Here is a 15,314-nt window from a genome sequence, read left to right on the forward strand (position 1 = left end):
TGGATATCTCAATCGGAAAATTAAACAATATCGGGTGCCATGGACTAGGCTGGGTGAACCCAGCCTGATCTGCCCGCTATTTATTTTTGGATTTCTTAAAAGATTGAGCTTGGTCTGGTGAAAGCCAGACTAGCCATGGACCTCAGTTACACAATGCAAGGGAACATGAATCAGCCTATATTTGCACGAACAATAACGGACAACAGTTCTTCAACTCTTGCCCGTTAAAATGTGTATGAACAGTCTAGCGACGCATTTCATCAAGGCCCATTTGGACATGTCCGTTATTTGCACCACTGGTTACATGTAAAACAGCATTTCGTTTCAGACTACGGTTACTTAATTTGTGCATTAACAATAATGTTTCAGACTACTGTTACTTAATTTGTGCATTGACAATTAAGTATTACATGAACTAAAGATGACGAAAATCTTATGTAGAAGAAGAAACATTCACAAAAAATCCATCCATCCAAAAATGACCTTTGTTTTTGATAGCTGTTGAAAACGGCATGGAACTGAGAGATGTTTTTGTTCATAAACAAACAAACAAACAAATAAATACATAAATAACATTATGCTGATACCTTTTGCTTTTCCCAAATACAATGTAGCCTACAGGTGTAAATGACCTTTCATCAATCAGTTGCAATGGATGAACTGTGATGAACTGCCCTACTTGTGATTGTTTAGAGATTTTAAAGGTTTTATAACAATGCTACATCTTCTTTGTCTATTCTACAATCTATTCAACTTTTCAGCACCAGTAGGCTACTTTCTGTGCAGCCGCACACACACTCAGGCATGCCAAACAAGCATACACAAAAGTTTCAAGTGTGGGGGATGGAGTAAAATATGGAGACAAATTGAAGTGTGATTTATTTTCGCGGAACGGCTGTACAGGACTGAGCGGCGGTCATATTTTGTACCGCTATGCGGTACATCTAGTTTATTTTATATCTCCCCAAAACAACTGCCTTGGTCAAGGACTACCACAAATGAGCTGAACGGTCTCCTCACACCCCTGGAACTGAGGAAGTTGCAGCTCTACATTGCAGTACTGCAGGGCATCTGCTACAATGTGACTGAATATTTGATTTATGAGCTCCACCTTCATCACCTTTTTGGTATGGCAACTGCTCTGCCCATGACCGGAAAGCAGCAGAGGGTGTGAAAACTGCCCAACGCATCACCGGTTCCTCACTCCCCTCCATCGAGGCCATCCAGGGCAAGCGATGCTTGCGTAAGGCGCGCAGCATCATCAAAGACTGTTCTCACCCCAACCACAGACTGTTCACCCCACTCCCCTCAGGGAGGCGTTACAGGTCTCTCTGCACCCGTAACCACGTAGCCTACTTGGAATAGCCTACCCCTCAGGTGTCTGAATGGCTGATCTCATTTAAATATTTATGGAACCTTTTTGCATAAGTATATATACACTCTTTTGATCCCGTGAGGGAAATTTGGTCTCTGCATTTATCCAAATCTGTGAATTAGTGAAACACACACAGCACACAGTGAACACACAGTGACACACACAGCACACAGTGAACACACGGTGAAGCACACACTAACCCCGAGCAGTGAGCTTGGGGAGCAGTGAGGGGGTTAGGTGTCTTGCTCTAGGGCACTTCAGCTGTGGATGTGGGCATGGAAGAGCAGTGCTCAACCACTTCCCCTGCCCACATTTTTCCTACTGATCGAGTGTGAGATCAGCCATTCAGACACCTGAGGGGTAGGCTATTCCAAGTAGGCTACGTGGTTGAGTGACAAACCTGAGTAAATTGACTCAGAGTAGAAGAGCTGATACAGGAAACATGGTTGTGTGTATTTTAATATTCATAGTGGCTTAACAGTAATAGAATATTCTGATACTGTATATCATATAAATGACATCCCAGATCAAAACTGGGAACATAATCCATAATGTTTGACAGCATAGACAAAAACTGGTTTGATACAAGTTGTAATGAGTTAAAAATGTAGTTGTAATTCCATACACATTTTTAAGTGTTTTCATATTTAAGTTCAGTACCATCAAAAATAAAGTTTGATAAACAGACATTGGTTTGGAATAAGTAAAGGAAATGGTGTAACTGGGTTCAATATCTGTTAGAAAAGTTCCATAAACATTGAAAAGTGCAAGTTTGTAGGTTTGTTTCTGATCGTTAAAAAACAGACATTGGTTTTTGGCATAAGTAAGTGTAACAGTTCATTAATATAAGACAAAAAGGCCAGCATGTGTTATTCACAGTTCACAGGTTCCAGCCCCAATGAAGAGATCAAATAAAGAGGAATTAAGAAACATTTTAAAAACGGCTGAGATCAGCCCTGTTCAATGCAATCAGTAAAGAATCTGGGAGTGTCTTCACAGGCTCAGTGAGACAGAGGTTACTGTCATGCTGGTGACAGTACATGCACAACTGGTGCATGTAATTTTGTATGTTCCCAGTCTACCTTGCTAAAATTGCTTAGATACACTTAGACTGAGAACAAAAGTGCTACAGACAGCAGGTGGCAGTACATAATGAAACTGGGTAAACTCCATAAAAGAGGACCGTGTCATCCAGACAGTGGGAAAATGGGAGACAGAGTGGCGAATGCAGGTGATTAGATTAGATTAGATTCAACTTTATTGTCATTGTGCAGAGTCCAAGTACAGAGACAACAAAATGCAGTTTGTGTCTAACTAGAAGTGCAAAAAGCAGAAAAGTGCAATGTGATATACAAAGTAGTTGGTGCATAGAAAGACAAAAGATATAGTGCAGTGTAGACAGTGTACAGTTGTTTTCAGAAGGTGGTTTAGAGTAGTATAAATTAAATATAAGTATGTGCAGTGTATTACCAGTAACCTTAGAAGAGCAGAATAAATATGGCCATGTAATATAAACAACATGTACAGATATGTGCAATGTAGTGGCAGTACCATTATAGTAGTAGTAAGAAAAATATTAGATATATGCAGTGTATTATGCAGTGAATATATTACAGACAAACTGAATAAATATGGATATTTAGTATAAACCATATAAACAGATATGTACAGTATGTACAGCTATGTGCAGTGTGGTAACAGTACCATTGTAGTGCAGAAACAGTAACATTATAATAGTATTAAGAATAAGTGTATGTGCAGGATGAAGAGCAGTAGAATATGGCTAAGTTTGTAAATAAATACTCTATGGATGGGATAGGGTAGTCCAGTTGTGAGGGGGTGGGGTGGGGGATGTCCGTCTCCTTGTTGTCCCTGTCAAGGCTGCCATGGTCGTATAGTATATAGTATAAGTATATACTCTACGAAAATGGCAGCCTTGAGTCACCATGGTCGTGGACACCTCAACAAGCACAGACAAGGAGGCATCAGGCGGGGGCGGGGGGTGATGGGGGCTTAAGTTCGTTGGATGTCACTGGGATGCAGAGCTAGAGTTTAGTAGGGTGACAGTCGCAGGAAAGAAGCTTCCTCTGAACCTGCTGGTTCAGGTGCGGAGAGACCTGTAAAGCCTCCCTGAGGAGAGTGGGGTGAACAGTCTGTGGTTGGGGTGAGAACAGTCTTTGATGATGCTGCGCACCTTACGCAAGCATCGCTTGCCCTGGATGGCCTCGATGGAGGGGAGTGAGGAACCGGTGATGCGTTGGGCAGTTTTCACACCCTCTGCAGTGCTTTCCGGTCATGGGCAGAGCAGTTGCCATACCAAAAAGGTGATGAAGGTGGAGCTCATAAATCAAATATTCAGTCACATTGTAGCAAATGCCCTGCAGTACTGCAATGTAGAGCTGCAACTTCCTCAGTTCCAGGGGTGTGAGGAGACCGTTCAGCTCATTTGTGGTAGTCCTTGAGCAAGGCAGTTGTTCTGGGGAGATATAAAATAAATAAATGAATAAAAAGGGATTTGAGATGCATCTTATTTTTGTTAGAGTGAATTACATGTGAATAATACAGTGTTGGGCAAGCAGCTACTTGGGAATTGTAGTGAGCAAAACTATCAGTTACTCTGCCATGAATAAAACTTCACTACACAAAACTACCACCCCAGTCAAATGTAGCAAGCTTAGTAACACAAACACAGCAGTAGGCTAGTTCACTACATAGGAAGCTACTTTAAATTGTGCTAATTTCACATGACAAAAGGGTAGCTTGTTTGGCCAAGCTACTTCATATAAAAAAGTTACTTTATTCAGGAAATAGTGAAGCTACCACCAACACACTTATTACTAGCTAAGCTACAAGTAGCAACTGCCCGATAATAGGCTACAGTCTGTGCAACTTGTGTAAAATTCGCCGGCCAATGTTATATTAGTAATATTTGATTCATTTCTACAATAGCATTCTTGTGTCAGTTGTAATGTAAGTCAGTGTTATGGAATATGACTCATCAAGTCTCAGTTCATAGCCAGGTGAACACCTGAACACCTAGCAAGTAGCCTAGCTAGCTGGCTACGATTTACATACAATAACAAAGATCCTTGCTCCTTTTCAACTCTCTGGTAATATTGCATTCACAAAATACAACCAATAGTACGATAATGTTAAATCTTACTTGTGAAAAGTAATCCCCCGAGCCCTGTTTGCGATGGTCCGCCGATTTGAGCAGGAATATGCTGCACATTGCTCTGGCATCTTGTTTCTTCTGCTGCAACTATAGCGGCTGCATTTCCTGTTTCCAGCAGCCAATGCTGTGTCTACTCTGGCACAAAGGCTCTGGCATTGCAGCAAATCACCCAGACATAATTTTTTTTACCTCTGACGTCAGACGCAAAGTTTTTGCGCGGCACACGTAAAAAATTGACGTCTGACGTTCATACGTCTATTTTTTACTCCTGAAGAAGTAAAAAATCTACACGTGGAGGCGTTATTTTGACAGACGTTTTGTCTTGAACGGCTTGCCATAATAGACTAACGCGTTACTAAGTAACGCGTTACTGGCATCACTGTTCACAACACACCACATGATTGGCATGATGTATTCACATGTTGACTTGTGGTGGCGGAAGGGGCGGGATATGTGTAGACAACTGCCATGTTGGTGTTGGCGTTACAAACTAACCCCATGCATCACTTCTATGAAGGATTTATTGAGTGTTGTGTCTCCTCATTCCAAAGTCTCTGGCAATGCCTCATTCACACATACTCATCAGGAGCAGCTTGAGTGTGCTGCTTTAACAGAGTCAGGGGACAGGTGCGATTACTGAATGACTCCCAGAGTCTCCTGAGCCCCCTCCGCCCCACGCATATAACCACTGTGGAATAGGAGCTATCTAGAGACCCTGATAAATCTACAGATGAAACATAACAATGAAAAGTTGAATAGAAGATTACACATATTTACAATTTTGGAAAGAAAGCAAACAATGGCCTTCTCAGCTGCATTCAACGGCCCACTATTTATGTTATTGTTAAATCAGACACTTTGTAACATCATCAGGATTGTGATAATAAAGTCACTAAACAAAAACCCTGCCTCCTCGTGACTCATGACGTCATGACTCCTTGTGTGTGTGTGTGTATGTGTGTGTGTGTGTGTGTGCCTGTGTCGTTCCAGTAGCCTCCACTGATGTGTGTGTGTGTGTCAGGGTTTGGCTGGCAGCATGGTCGATCACCTTTATTGACCCTGACAGTGGGGCGAGGCAGTGGACAGGCGGGGCGTGAGCGATGCGATCGGGTTTCAGCTGAGGGCTAAATGTGCCGGTGACGGACAGAAATAGCCCTTCGGCTCGAACACTGCCGGCTCAACCTGCCCTGAAAAGGACATGCAGTCACAGGTACACACACACACACATGCTGGTGTGGACAGTCACAGGTACACGCACACAAACACACACACACACACGCAGTCTAGAGAGACGGAGAGAGTGGGGATGGCTTCTGGGTGCAGTATGCCAGTTCTGCCAGCAGGGGTCAGCAGAGTGCTGAGGAGTGATGGGCTGACTCATGGTCACATGACCCTAGAGGGCTGATGGGAAAGCGGGTGTCGAAAACAGAAACTCTGCTGCACCCTGGGATTCCTTTTCTCTTCTCCTCTCTGTCTCTACTGCTCTCTCTCTCTCTCTCTTCTCCACTGCTCACTCTCTCTTTTCTCCACTGCTCTCTCTCTCCACCACTGCTCTCTCTTTCCCTCCTTCACCTATCTATCTATATATCTATCTTTCTGTCTATCTATAAATCTATCTATTTGTGTGTGTGTGTGTGTGTGTGTGTGTGTGTGTGTGTGTGTGTGTGTGTGAGATGGATGCCCCTCCCGGCTCTCTGGAGGCGCTGCTGGCTGCGTTGCACACACACCTGCTGGAGTGTAAGGTCTGTATGGAGACGTTTAGCTCCGACGCGGACGAAGACCCTGACCGCCGCCCCATGAGCCTTTGCTGCGGCCACGTGTTATGTGGCGAGTGTGTGCGTCTCCTGACCGCTGCTGGACGGCCGCTCCACTGCCCCTTCTGTCGTCTCCCTGGCGACCCGACACGCATCTCCGCGTGCTGGCCGCTGACTGACCTGCAGGAGCTTCTGCAGGAGCATGAGGGCCCCACGGCCCCAGGCTCACCGCTGCCACCTGGTGGTGTGGAGGGGCAGGACGGTGCAGGGGAGCTGGGCCGCAGGACGGCGCTGGACCAGGGGACGCTGCAGCTGGTGCGGGCGTTCGGTGGCTGGGGCACGCTGGTCAACCCCACAGGCCTGGCGCTGTTCCGCTCGGGTGCGCTGGCTGTGGTGCATGATGGGAAGGCGCGGGTGGTGGTGTTCGGCCCGCGCGGCCGTCGTCTCCACTCGTTCGGACAGAGACGCGCGGCTGCTGGCGCAGCTGGGACGGGGCTCACACACCCGCTGGGCGTGGCCGTGCTACCTGGAGGACAGGTGGCGGTGACGGACGCCGGAGACGGCGCGCTAAAGGTGTTCACGTCGCGTGGTGGGCCCGTGGCGGAGGCGCGTGATTGGCTGCGCGTGCCGTGGGGCGTGGCGGTGAGTGCCGATGGAGGCGTACTGGTGGCAGACGAGCAGCAGGGGGCGCTGGTCCAGCTGAGAGTGGACATCACCAGCGGGCAGATCAGGGGCCACACCGTGCTGCTGGAGGGGCTTCAGAACCCTCGGGCCGTCGCCTGCTGCCCGTGCACGGGGCACATCGCTGTGGTGGAACACCTCCAGGGCAATCCACACACACACACCCCACAACACACCAGCAAGCACATCAGCTCTCCAGAGGATTCATACACCCTTACACACACACACACACACACACCCATGTGATGAGCACACGGCTCAAGCTCTACAGCGATGACCTCACGCTGCTGACTCAGTTTGACTCTCTCAGCCTCGGTCTCCGCACAGGAAGTCCCGCCCCCCCTCTCTGCCTCACCGCCGTGACTTTTGACCAGGCAGGCAACCTGGTCGCTGCAGACTCGCGTGCCGCCGTGGTGTGGAGCCTGGGCCGGCCGTGGGAGGACCGGCGACTGACCCTGACGCCGCTGGTCAGAGATGGACTCATCCGACCTGTCGGGCTGGCAGTTAGAGGAGACTCGCTGGTGGTGCTGGACAGTGGAGACCACTCAGTAAAGATGTACTCCAGCCAGCTGCACCCAGACACTTAGAGACCACACAGCACCAGATTACAGCACCACACAGCACCAGATTACACCAGATTACAGCACCACACAGCACCAGTTTACACCAGATTACAGCACCACATAGCACCAGATTACAGCACCAGTCTACATTAGACTACAGCACCAGACTACAGCAGATTACAGCACCAGACTATAGCAGAATACAGAACCAGACTAAATCAGACTACAGCACCAGATTACATTAGACTACAGCACCAGATTACTGCACCAGACTACATCAGATTTCAACACCAGACTACATCAGATTACTGCACCAGATTACAGTACCAGATTTCAGCACCAGACTACAGCAGACTACAGCACCAGACTACAGCAGATTACAGCACCAGGCTATCAGACTACAGCAGATTACAGCACCAGACTACATCAGACTACAGTGAGGCGGTGCTCTGAGTGGACCCAGTCCAGGCGTAGTGCTTCTACTCATGTGATATTGTTTTTCTTCTTACTTATCTTATACATTACTTACTTATCTCATTACTTTAGTCAGACCTGTGTATCCCTGGGCCCCTTTCTATGTTTTAACTGTTTTGCCCAACCTCTCTTTTGCCATGTAAAGCACTTTGGGTAAACTCCTGTTGTTTTTTAAATGTGCTCTATAAATAAAAGTGACTTGATTTGGTACCTGTAGCACCAGATGAGGGCCAGAACCATCTGCTGGATACGTGCCAGGTCTGAGGTCCGGATCACGTGCCTGGTGTGAGGTCCGGGACAGCCAATCAGCTGTGGAGTCCTGCTCCATAACCTGAGTGCTCAGTGCTGTATGATGTGTTCACTGCAGGAGTGGAAGGGAACGTTCTCTAAACTGTGCTCATGTTCACAGGTTTGATCAGTAAAGCTCAGTGTGCAATCAGTTGAGTTTCATGTTTATTGTGGGCTAATCAATAAGTTTACATGATGGTTATTATGTCACATTTTGACAACTGCTAAACAGCCTTTAGTTGCAGCAGGTTTGGTCATCCTTAAATGGCTGAAAAAGAACTGATAGCATAATCAAAAAATGCAGCCTATATTTTAAAAAATTACACATTATAGCCTCTGTTATGATTAAACATAATATCTACCTAAATAAATACATTACTGAATAAATCAATTTAATTAAATTCACATCAAAGTAGCCAGGGCCCAGGTTGACAACCTGACTCTTCACAGATCAAAAGCGCAGCGGCGTCATGGGTTATTGAGCTGCACACACATTCCTCCGGCGAAGTTACCGCCGCACTCTCTCCGACACTTTCTCCAGTGAGGGGTGTCTCTTCTCTCACAGCGGAGACCCCGCTCTGCCGTCGCTCGGTCTCGGACAAATCGACTTTGTGCTGGACTGGAAACGGCACTGCAGTCTCCTCTGAACATTTGGGAATACATGAAGTTCGGTTCGTGTTTTTCCGCAATCCATTTCCCCGTTTCCGCCGACAGATTCTCTGGCTGCCTGATCGTTCATCAGATCTGGCTGCTCCCTGTGAAAGATGGCGGTGTGGATGCTGTCTCAGGGCTGGGGCGCAACACTGGATTTGTTTAGCCATCTAGCCGGCCTAGAGAGCAGACAACATGCTTGAGTTTCTGTCGTCTGTTCTCCGGGGATGGACTTTGTGATCGCATCGGCAGGGTACACAAACCCACTCAACAGCAGAGATTTGATCTCGTATTGCGGGACTTCGCTGAGACTTTAGTCTTCGGCTAGCGGTGGGCTTCTTCGCCACTAGCGTCTAGTCTGCTGCTGGAAGTCCTGTAGTGTTAGCTAGCAGAGGCACGACTAAAGTGCATGAAAATGTCGGATTCAAAGGTAAAAGTTGCTGTAAGAGTTCGGCCTATGAACCGCAGAGGTAAGTTGCAACATTGAAATCACCGTTTCGTTCAAATATATAAGTTTAATAACTTTGGGGGAAAAACTTTCGATTATTAAACAGCAGTTTATCAAACTTATGAGACATCGATTATTGCAGGTAGAAGTTAGCGGTAAGTTAGCTGGCTAGCGGTAGTGTCTCGCCCTGCTAACCAGAACAGCGGACCTGCCCCGTTATTCTTCCCTCTAATGATCTGTCTGGCTCGTTTGTCCTCCCTGTCCCTCTGAGAGGGCCTGAAGCCGTTGTTTGTCCAGGCTCTAACTTTGCTAAGCATGTTTGTCCTCACTTGAATCTGCAGAAATTGAATTAAGCACCAAATGCGTTGTGGACATGGAAGAGAACCAAACGATTCTACACCCGCCGCCCTCCAACTCTAAAGGGGACAGCAGGTAAAACAAACATGTCACTTATTTCTGTCTGATCAGTTAAATACCTCCGGCGAAATGTTTCATACACTAGCAGTCTATAGTGTGAACACTGTGTTTGTCATGCCCCCTGTGCGCATTTCAGTGTAGCCTGCGCGCTGGGGGAGCGGAGAGCTCTGGGGCCAAACGTTATGAGACGCGATTTGGGGAGAGGCGAGAGTCTTCCCTCGACCGCGCTGCTCCTCTCCCCGGATGAAAAGCTTTTATGCACACAAGCGCCAGCGGCAAAGTTCATGGAGGATAAGAAAGGGAGAGATGTGGAGGAGGAGACGGGGTGCCGTGATTTGCGCTGATAGCGGTAGCATCGCGAGGCACGGCTGACAGAGTTTATAATGACGGACACGTTTCGTCCACCTTCGCCGTCGTCTTAGGTCTTGGCCATTTGTTTTTGTTATGTTATATGTAATTGTTCAAGGTTTACTTAACCTGTGACGTGAGAACAGTACTGGGCGCTGTCCAACGCTGAAGTAACCAGCCCTAGCAACAGACAGAGCAAAGGCTTGGAGCGCTGCCGACATTCCCCGTCTCCCCGACCGTAAAAATAGGGTCGAGCCTGACTATAGCCACGCGCGCGGCTGCTACCGCTGCTACCTGCTGCATCTGCGCCCTAACGGTGCTGTTCCAGAATCCCACTATCAGGGACCAGTCTTCAGCCTTTTTAAGGCTTTATCTGACGAGTATTATCCAGGATTTCACAGCAATCAAAACTTGCATGAAGAAGAGTGTGTGCGCGTGTTGGGGTTTGCAGGTGGCAGATTGTTCCAGGTGCCTCAGGCACTCAGCATCAGAATGTCATGTGTTGGTGTGAGAGGTGGGTTGCCATAGTGAAGGTAAACAGAGAGGCCAAGGCGCTGCGATGGCAGTGCCACTTGGAGACGCTTTGAGCCGCTGGACGTTCCATCAATCTTATTAGTGCTTCCCGTCTCACTGTTGGTCTCACGCAAGGAAGGTGTGTGTTTGTGTATACACAAGCTGTGATTCTGAGGAAAATCAGTAAGAACAGACACAGTGTCACAGACAGCTGATTTTGGCCGGACTTGTGTGTGTCTGTGTCTGTGTGTGTGAGGGGGGCGGGGGCTTTAACTGTTTAACTGTAGCATGTTCTCCAAGGGCAGAACAGGATCATGAGGTGATGAGTCTCATGATGCTGTGAACCCCCCCCCCCCACACACACACACACACACACTCATACACAATCTCCCACACACACACACACACACATGCACAATCTCCCACACACACACACACACGCACAAACACACACACACACACAGACACAAGCTGTGTTTGTGTGCTGAGGGAGAGGAGAGCATAGCCCTAGGTTGGGATAGAGTGGCACACACATACAGAGAGAGAGACACATATCTAATACAGAGGACACAATGCTTAGTCTACAGCAAACACTGTAAACAGTGGCACAGAGGACTGCAAATGGCAACATGTGTGTGTGTCTAATCTAGTTGGAGCTTTCTGATCCGACTCATGTCTGAGGAATGGGACCTGATATCATAAAAAGGCTTAGTGGTGTGTGTGTGTGTGTGTGTGTGTGTGTGTGTGTGTGTGTGAGAGAGGCGCTTACAGGGATGTGTGTGTGTGTGTTTTGGCTTACAGTGGGGTAAATGGGCATGTGTCTTTGTGTCATGAGGGACCTGACACTCAAGTCTGTGTGCGTGTGTGTGAGATCATCTTAATTCTCACTCTTTCACGCTGCTTTGGTCTGCATGCTGTCTGAGAACGTGCCCTTGGGAAACGGATTTGAGTTTCAAAGGTGTGTGTAGGAATGTGTGTGTGTGTGTGTGTGTATAGGGATGCGTGGGCTGTGTGTGTGTGTGTGTGTCTGTGTGTGTCTGTGTGTGTGCGAGTGTGTGTGAGTGTGTGTGTCTGTGTGTCTCTGTGTGTGTGTGTGTGTGTGTGTGCTCTCTCATCTTCCCTCATGTCTGCAGGCTGGATTTGAAATCTGAACCTGTAAGAGGTAAAGATGCAGGTACAGGAAAGTGAGTGAGTGTGTGTGAGTGAGTGTGTGTGTGTGTGTGTGTGTGTAGTGGGCATTGGACGTGGGAGAACACCGTCCCCCCACTTGGATCATTGTTTTGACCATTTTAATATCCGTTTATTATGACGCCGCGCATGTCCAAATTTCCGTCAAGGATTCCCGGGACACTGAAAGACTGGGGTACACGAAACTTGGTGGGCATGTAACCCCACATAGATAGCATGGAACCATCGTTTTGATCTGTAGCCCCCTCGCTGGACTGGACCCCCTGAAAGGAGGGTAGGGCAGACACAGTTTTCTGTGAATATCTCGAGAACCGTAGGGTTTAGAAGGACCATTTTTTTGTATGTTTGCCTCCAGGGGTCATGTTAACCCATTCCATGTGCATACATGTGCATAAACAGATACACACGCACACACATACATTCACAGTAATCATACGTATGACACATACTCACACAGTAGACATATGTACGCATGCATGCACATGCACAAACACACATACGCAGACAAACACACAAGCACGCACACACACACACACACACACACACACACCCACACACACCCACACACATAAACATAAACGTGTGCACGCACACATGCACACAATTCAAGAATTTCTCAGAATTATGAACAGGCAAGATGGGGGTGGGGTTGTATAAAATCAATTTTACATGTGAAATCTATGAACTAATCATGTTTTGGTACTTGTTACCACTTGATACCAGTGAGAATTGAGTGTGGATAATGCAATTTAGTGAGACAGTTAGAATCATATAGGCCTTTCAGCGTGATTTATTTTTGTGGAAAAAATGTGCTGGACTGGGCGGCGGTCATATTTTGTACCGCTATGCGGTACATCTAGTTAATATAATAAGCGTTGTTACCCGTGATAACAACAAGTGCATGCATCGCGCAAACGTCTCCAATTAGGCGTCATAAAATTTGTTTCAACAATGACCATCATGCTGTAGCACTCCACCATGCGTAAAAAGCATTAGAAAACTATGCAGGTCGGCGTTCCGCGTTACCAGAAAGTGGCTAGAAAACCATAGATTATAGAACTGCCTGTATCTGAATGTAGCAAGCATCTTAGTTGCCTACTGTTGCAATTCCTTTGATTGTGTTTCGCAGAAAGCAGGTAGGCTAGTCCAGTGGTCAAAATGACACGATAACCTGCATAAGGCGCAAGTGTGAATAATAGGCTACGAGTGATTTTTTTCGAGGGAGCGCCGCCTCATGTGATGTGTTTAGGGATTAAATATAAAAAATTGTATCAGGCCTATTTGTAATGGAAATGACTGATGCATAGTAAACCAATATAAGTGATAGGCTATGTAACCATAAGCAATGACCCAACGGTGAACCTGCGCACAAAAAAACTTTAGGAAAAACTTAGATTGGTGCAGCTATTCAAACAAAAACTTTTCAAAGACAGCAATAACAGGCACTTGCTTGCCTAATGTATTTCTTTCTTTTAATTTTTTGTTTTGTTTTGTTTTATTGTCTGTGCACCTCTGCATTTTAATCATTAGCAATGACATTGATATGACGCCCCCTCCAATTGACCTGCACTGCCCACAGCGTATTGAACGCGTGTGACTCCTGCGTGTGCTATTGCTATTGCCATGGTTTACGTGTCAGTGTTTCCCACAGAATTAAATTCTATTTGTGGTGGTTGGTTTGCAGAATTAACTTGAATACAACAGTTTTTAACAAATTAGCACAGCGTGGTTATGATGCTAACCAGATTAAAGCACAATTTAGTACAACCTGGAAAATCATTGTGTGGTGGTCAGTGTTGATATTGTGGTGGGCCGCCACAAATAAAACAATGTGTGGTAATAAAGCTAATGTGGTATTTTGAAGCTAATCATTGTCGTTGATGGATTTGCGAATTTGGTTTCATGTTCACGAAAGCTGGTAATTTGGCCTTGGCCTTACGCACCAATGTATGTGGAGGTGAGTGTGAGTGTGTGTGTGAGTGGAGTTGAGTGTGTGACAGTTTTTGCAATGACGTCATTAAAATAGCGCCCCCCCCACACACACACTTTAAAACCCCCCACTACACTACTAGTGTTCTAGAGTGAGGGCGGAGGGGCTGGCTGGGGAATCCCCACAGGTCCAGGTAGTACATCCCTTTCTCTCTGGGTGAAGGGCAGGCAGGACACCTGAGTAAAGTAAAGTGGTGGGTGTGTGGGTGTCTCTCTCTCTCTCTGTGTGTGTGTGTGTGTGTGTGTGTGTGTGTGTGTGTGTGTGTGTGTGTGTGTGTGTGTGTGTGTGTGTGTGTGCGTGCATGCATCTGTGGGTTCTGTTTCTCATGGTGTTTATCCCTCTTTAAACTGCCTGTAGAGTTTCAAGACAATTCTAAAGTTTGTGTTGTTGTGTGTGTGAGAGAGAGAGAGTATAAGGGTGTATGTGCTCTGCTGTGATTGTGTGTGTGTGTGTGTGTGTGAGATAGTGTGTGCTCTGCTGTGATTCTATGTGTGTGTGTGTGTTTGTGTGTAAGAGTGTGTGTGTGTGTGTGTCTGTGTGTGTGTGTGTGTGTGTGTGTGTGTGTGTGTGTGTGTGTGTGTGTGTGTGTGTGTGTGTGCGTAAGCGTAAGAATGTGTGCTCTGCTGTGATTGTGTGTGTGTGTAAGAGTGTGTGCTCTGCTGTGATTGTGTGTGTGTGCTCTGCTGTGATTTTGTGTGCTCTGCTGTGATTTTGTGTGCTCTGCTGTGATTGTGTGTGTGTGTGAGAGTGTGTGCTCTGCTGTGATTGTGTGAGGGTGAGGATGAGGCTTTTCTTCCCCGCCGTTGACCCCACCCCTGTTGCCGTGTCAACAGGACGAAGCCAGCGCCTCGCTGACGTCGCCTCCTCAGGAATGTTGCCTTTGTTTCAGTGTCCAGTTCCCATACACACTCAAACACACACACACACACACACGCACACGCACACACAGTCACACACACACACACATGCTTATACACAGTCAAACATACACACAGTCACACACACATACACACACACATGCTTATATACACACACATGTTTATACACACAGTCACACACACACACACACACACTTATATACACACACATGCTTATACACACACACACACACTCACACACAGTCACACATGCTTAAATACACATTCACACTTCTCAATTATATGGAAAAGTATAGTATATATTGATGATTGTTTTGATACAAATGATGGGTTTCAGAGCAGTGCTGATCTAAGCGTGTTGTGTATTCGTGGTTGTGTATTTGTTGTTGTGTAGTCATTGTTGTGTATTTATTGATTTGTTGTTGTGTATTTGTTGTTGTGTATTTGTTGTTGTGTATTTCTTGTTGTGTATTTGTTGTTGTGTATTTGTTGTGTGTTCGTTGTTGTGTATTCGTGGTTGTGTATTTGTTGTTGTGTATTTGTTGTTGTGTATTTGTTGTTGTGTATTCGT

General features: G+C 46.5%; 2 protein-coding genes across 2 annotated transcripts in view; both read left to right on the forward strand.

Moving 5' to 3' along the window:
- Positions 1–6,256: 6,256 nt before the first annotated feature.
- On the forward strand, positions 6,257–8,084 carry LOC143118437 (E3 ubiquitin-protein ligase NHLRC1-like). The gene is made up of 2 exons (XM_076279493.1): positions 6,257–7,167; positions 7,236–8,084. The coding sequence occupies exons 1-2, from the start codon at positions 6,299–6,301 to the stop codon at positions 7,570–7,572; spliced, it is 1,206 nt and encodes a 401-aa protein (XP_076135608.1). The 5' UTR covers positions 6,257–6,298; the 3' UTR covers positions 7,573–8,084.
- Positions 8,085–8,862: 778 nt separating this feature from the next.
- kif13a (kinesin family member 13A) overlaps positions 8,863–15,314 on the forward strand; it is a 71,882-nt gene continuing 65,430 nt past the window's right edge. The window contains exons 1-2 of the mRNA XM_076280634.1: positions 8,863–9,431; positions 9,751–9,841. Coding sequence (XP_076136749.1) covers positions 9,371–9,431; positions 9,751–9,841 — 152 coding nt within the window. The 5' untranslated portion in view covers positions 8,863–9,370. The remainder of the gene's footprint in view (positions 9,432–9,750; positions 9,842–15,314) is intronic.

Source organism: Alosa pseudoharengus, unplaced genomic scaffold, assembly GCF_046254945.1.
Source record: "Alosa pseudoharengus isolate Yale_2024_CS ecotype anadromous, Long Island Sound unplaced genomic scaffold, YU_APseudo_1.1 YU_APseudo_1.1_scf_12, whole genome shotgun sequence".
Classification (NCBI taxonomy): Eukaryota; Metazoa; Chordata; class Actinopteri; order Clupeiformes; family Clupeidae; genus Alosa; species Alosa pseudoharengus.